The sequence below is a fragment of the Octopus bimaculoides genome, chromosome 11, assembly GCF_001194135.2.
Source record: "Octopus bimaculoides isolate UCB-OBI-ISO-001 chromosome 11, ASM119413v2, whole genome shotgun sequence".
Classification (NCBI taxonomy): domain Eukaryota; kingdom Metazoa; phylum Mollusca; class Cephalopoda; order Octopoda; family Octopodidae; genus Octopus; species Octopus bimaculoides.
The window spans coordinates 33,769,708-33,775,404 of NC_068991.1; the positions used below are offsets into that span (position 1 = coordinate 33,769,708).

Below are 5,697 nucleotides of genomic sequence, written 5' to 3' on the forward strand. Positions count from 1 at the left end.
CTTTCACGCGTCCACCTTAACGCTCTGCACGCCCCGGAGACAATCGATCTTGAGCTGATCGCAGCAGATCAGGAAAACGACGAAGAGCTTAGTAGGCTACGGAATTCGTCGTCCCTCAAATTCCAGCTGTTACCATTATCTTCTACTTCTCATATATGATGTGATACATCCACTGGCCATGAACGTCCTTACGTCCCCGAACAACACCGACGAAGTGTTTTCACTGCCCTTCACACCCCGGCATTCGTGCCACACAGAAGATAATAAGAACTCGTTTTGTGTGGACGAACGTTAACAAGGACATTCGCGCTTGGGTTGAGAGTTGCGCTGCCTGCCAAAAGGCGAAAATACAGCGACATGTAAAATCACCTCTCGGCACTTTCACAACACCGGACGCACGTTTTCAACACATCCACTTGGATATAGTCGGACCTCTACCACCCTCTCAAAACTATACACACCTCTTAACCTGCATCGACCGCTTTTCTCGATGGCCCGAGGTTTTCCCTCTGTCCGATATTTCAGCGGAAACTGTCGCTAAAGCGTTGATATCACACTGGGTATCGCGCTTTGGTGTCCCTGCGACCATCATGACAGACAGAGGACGGCAATTTGATTCGCGCCTTTTCAGTGAACTCACGCGCCTGATCGGTTCCAAGCACTGCCGCACAACAGCATATCACCCAGCGGCAAACGGCATGATAGAGAGATTCCACAGGCAATTAAAAGCAGCCATACGTGCATGTCCAGATATAACCAACTGGATGGAATTCCTTCCTCTTATTCTGCTCGGTATCTGTATATCTGCTAAAGATGACATCGGTCACTCTCCGGCTGAGTTAGTTTACGGCACCACTCTGGCCCTGCCTGGGCAAATGATTGCTCCAGTTCCTCCAAGGGATATTCCTGATCCTACATTTTATGTACATCGTCTACGCGCACATATGTCCCATCTCTCACCTAACGCACCCCGTTCGCAGAAAACCGACACTTATGTTCCCTCAGACATTAACCAATGGACGCACATTTTTATCCGGAACGATGGAATACCATCGCAAATCCGTCCACCGTATTCTGGACCCTACAGAGTACTACAGAGAAAGGAAAAATACTTCCTCGTTGACAGAAATGGCAAGCCAAATACTATTAGTATTGATCGACTTAAGAAAGCTATCGTCGATCCCGAATTCTCCGCATCATCGTCCACTCCGAACAAAACCGACACAGTTTTGTCAAGACCTCCTGCAAGTACTTCAACGTCCTCACAGCACCCTCGAACAAAAATCGGACGAAGAGTCCGCTGGCCAGCGAAATACATACAAGTTTGCTGTTTCAAAAAGATTCCAGGTGAGTGATTTACAGGCACCAATGCTTTAATTTCCACACAAACAGCTACAAAATCTATTTATATATTTTTTTTCTTTCAACTGAATATTTTATTGATGAACTGAACATTTTATTGATGAACTGAACATTTTCATCATGAACAGAACATTTATTCATAACCTGAATTTTTTGTCTGCATGCCTTCTCAATTTGATCCTTATTTTGCATGTACTATTCTTTTTCTTCTCGTTTGCTTTGAAAATACTTGTATTGTTGCACACACACCCGCATGCACCTTTTCCTCAGTGTCTGGCCAGGTACACGCATCTGCACACATGATTCATAAATACACAAATACTAACTCTGTCACATTCATGCTCCACACATACCTTTCTCGCCTGTTTACACATGCTCTGCACTTATGTTTAGACATAATTTCCCTCCGTTAGACCCTTGTTTGGTCACGTAATTAACAGAGAAAATGATCTGTCTCGCACATCACTTCAGCATGCTTACACTGTCATCCCTGCTAACTCAGTAATTAACCACGACAACAGCACCAGACGCATTTCACACACTGCAACTCTGCAGGAAGATCTTTCATATCATGGATTAAGAATGCACCCACTCGCTCCCCTGAGCTCAATTTTGAAACGTGCCATTGCACTCCTGTATACGCCCTCACGTGCCCATTTGCTGTACTGCCCAGTCACTGACTGCACACAAAGCGACACTGTCCAGTATACACTTCAACGATCCTCTCTCCTGATATGCAAAATTTCTCCTCAATCATTCCAGGGCATTTATCATACATTTCTTTGTTTCCTTTCTTCGTTCGCTTCCCTCCCAGGAAGCTTACTGGCGAGGAGAGTGATATAGGAACCTGGCAGGCGTGAAGTGGATTCGATCCACTTTACCCATATTTGAATAGCTAGGCCGAAGCTGTCTCCACCACTTGACCCTTTTCTGACCTCTTCTACTCCATCTAGAATTGAGGTAAACAAGCTAAATCCTTTGCACTCACTGCCCTGCTTCATGGTTATATAAACAGGACACTCCAAGAAAACTTCCTCTTTTCTCTTTCTAGTGACCAGTGGTCACTTGACGTCTCATGGAGAATGATGCCTGGCTGATCAGCTACAACTTCGCAGAGGGAGAAATAACTTTACTGTCAGCCACTGTCAGACACCGGCGCCCACATTATAACCCTACCATCTCTCCCTCTATACAGCTACTGCTATAAAAAAAAGGAACATACAGATACAGGCCTAAATTCTCAACCTCGAATGTTGTGACACGTAAAAGCACCCACTACACTCTCTGAGTGGTTGGCGTTAGGAAGGGCATCCAGCTGTAGAAACTCTGCCAAATCAGACTGGAGCCTGGTGTTGCCATCCGGTTTCACCAGTCCTCAGTCAAATCGTCCAACCCATGCTAGCATGGAAAGCGGACGTTAAACGATGATGATGATATATATACACACGCACACACATATATCTTCATCATCATTGAACATCTGCTTTCCTGCTGGCATGGCTTCAACGGTTTGGCTGGAACTGTTTAGCCAGAGGTCTGCATCAGGTTCAAGTCTGATTTGGCATGGTTTCTACAGCTAGATACTTCTGTAGTTCTAGAAATTATTTGGCTTTAAGGGCAAGGTTATCAGCATAGAGGAGGTACCAGGGGTACCCATCATAAATTTGTCAGTCATTGCCTGGAGGACTATGATGAATATAGTTTGTCCCCCACCTTGACAATCGCTGATGGTGTGTTTACATCCCTGTAACTTAGCAGCTTGGCAAAAAGAGAGTGACAGAATAAGTACCAAGTGTTAGTAAAAAAATGTACCGGGGTTGACTTGATGCACTAACTTTCTTTAAGGTAGTGGTGCTCCAGCATGGCTTTAGTCTAATGACTAAAACACAAGATGAACAATATAGGGGGTGGGGTAGAATGAATAATTTCTGATTTTTTACTATTTTCGTTTTATGCATTTGAAACTGTTACATTGGAAGTATTACACTGCCATTTTATACCATTGCATCATGTTTGGGAGTAAAAATTGGTCAGCATAGTTGTTGAAACTGAAAGAGTTTGAAACAGTGAAAGATAGATACATACATTTCAAGAAATTTTTCCTCAACATTGACCTGATCATAATTGAGGTTGCTAATAAAAGATGTTGATAATTTTTGGTGTTTGACAATCAATATCCTTTTCTCTTCTGGATTCCATGTCAATTTTTCCCCACACTAATGTGTGATTTGATAATTTTCAATTTTCAAAAACTTACAATTTTAAAAAAACTGGGGCAAAATGAATAATGACTAGCAATTTTTTCTCTTTAACGGCATAGTGCATAAATATATCGGGAAAATAGCAACTCCAGCAGATCCTGAAGAAACAATAGAAAATATTTTATGTCGAGTCTTGTTCATTTCATATCATGTGTCATTTTTCCATGAATCTCTTTCATTTGACCTAGATATTCAAAATTTTTGTTTCATTTCTGATTTTTATGATGTCTAAGGATGGATGTTGTGTATTAGTCTTTCTTCAAATTGTAATTCCGGAGAATTGAAGAGGCAAATTTACCGTATCTCAGCTTACTCGTTTTTTCCCAGCTAAATTTATCTTTTATATGCATGCATATAACTGATAATTTTCTGAAATAGCGTTCTGAATAAGTTATAGTGATTTTAATGCATTTAGGGAACATCCTTTCTTTAACCGATATTGTTTTTGTAAAGATAGAACATTTGTGAAAATATATATTTTCTCAAAAGTTAAAAATCTAGTAAATCTTACTCACTCTGCCCCTACCCTGTATGTTTTCTTTTCTTTCTGAATAAATGTAGATACATGTATCAATGTGTATATATATATGTGTGTAACAAGCCTAATCGTATTTATCTGCATTACATCTCTCTCTTTCTTTGTATGTGGGGGAGGGGTGTTAACAAAGCGCCGTATTGTTTTATCAATTTGTATCCTGTTGGGATTGGGAAGGGCAACTCACTTGAATAAGTAAAATTTACAGATTATTTATTAAACTTATCTCATAAAATAAAATTTTACGCTTTCATTGTTTCAAAAATATTTAAAAAAAAGAAAAGAAAAGGAAACGTTTGGAATGTACTAGTGTTTTGGTATCTAACACTACTTTAGAGTTACAAACAAAATTGTTAAATTTAATTAAAGATAACTCGCAGAGATGAATAGTTTACCTATTTCTAATAACGAAAACTATAAATGACTGTGATAATTCAAATTATGTGATTATATTAATATTTTTGGTGCAAGATAAACATTGACGATCGCCTAAACATCTATAAATCCGTTAGAATGAACACTCCCCTAAAAGTACCTCACTCTTGAACATGAAAAGACAATTGAAGCATTCAGTTTGTTAAGTTTTGTTCTATACAAATGATACAATTTCGATTTTAGGCTAAGTTGGTGAATGAAAAAAAAACCGCACAGATTTGTACATCATTGGAGTAGAAAATGCATGACAGGTCATTTCTGGGATTTTGCTACCTCTGAAAATAACTTTTTACTGGTTTAAATGCTGTGTCTAAGAAAGAGAACGTGGTGCATTTAATTTTAAAATTGTTAAATGATTTACGATTCAAAACGATTTCTCGCAAAAGAATTATATTTCTATTACTCCTTTAAAGAATAATATGACATGAAAAAGCGGACTATTTAGAAAGCTGTCGTTTTCCAGCTGAACAATCACAACATCCGTAAACGATATAACCTGCTAAAGGCAAAGGATGAAATGGATTTAAAGTATATAAGCATTTTAAAGGACATCCTTTAAAACTCTCTGAATGCAGCGTTATTGATATGAAATTCAGTTTTAATATAGAGGAAGGTTCAAGTTTAATAAAGTAACAGCCAACACCCAGACTGTCATGACGAGACAATTTTACGCATCGCAGTCTTCCGGGGTGACATTTCACCAATCGAAGAATACTAATTTCGAAAATAGTCATCGAAAAATTACATAAACTTACCCCCGTGCCATTATCACAAACTATCACTGAGCGTCCTTTGTTGTCCATTTCAGATGTCTTCGGGATGCAAAACCATTAGATTATATTAACAAATCAGGAAGAAAAGTAGCCGGAAGTACACACCTCTAACAACCACCGGTTCCCACAATGCATTACCAATAACTAGCGAAGGCCGATAACTGCCGATCCAAATATTCTTTTCTACTCTAGGCACAAGGCCAGAAATGTTTTTTTTTTTTTGGGGGGGGGGGTCCAGTCGATTAGGTACTGAATTTATCGACCCCGAAAGGATGAAAGGCAAAGTCGACCTCAGCGGAATTTGAACGTAAAGATAGACTAAATACTACTA

At 39.6% G+C, this 5,697-nt stretch overlaps 1 protein-coding gene across 1 annotated transcript in view; it reads right to left on the minus strand.

Moving 5' to 3' along the window:
* The window catches only part of LOC106878019 (actin-related protein 2), a 29,955-nt gene extending 24,448 nt beyond the window's left edge, over positions 1–5,507 (minus strand). Inside the window, exon 1 of the mRNA XM_052971681.1 lies at positions 5,349–5,507. Within this exon, the coding sequence (XP_052827641.1) occupies positions 5,349–5,396 (48 nt within the window). The 5' untranslated portion in view covers positions 5,397–5,507. The remainder of the gene's footprint in view (positions 1–5,348) is intronic.
* Between the last annotated feature and the right edge of the window lie 190 nt (positions 5,508–5,697).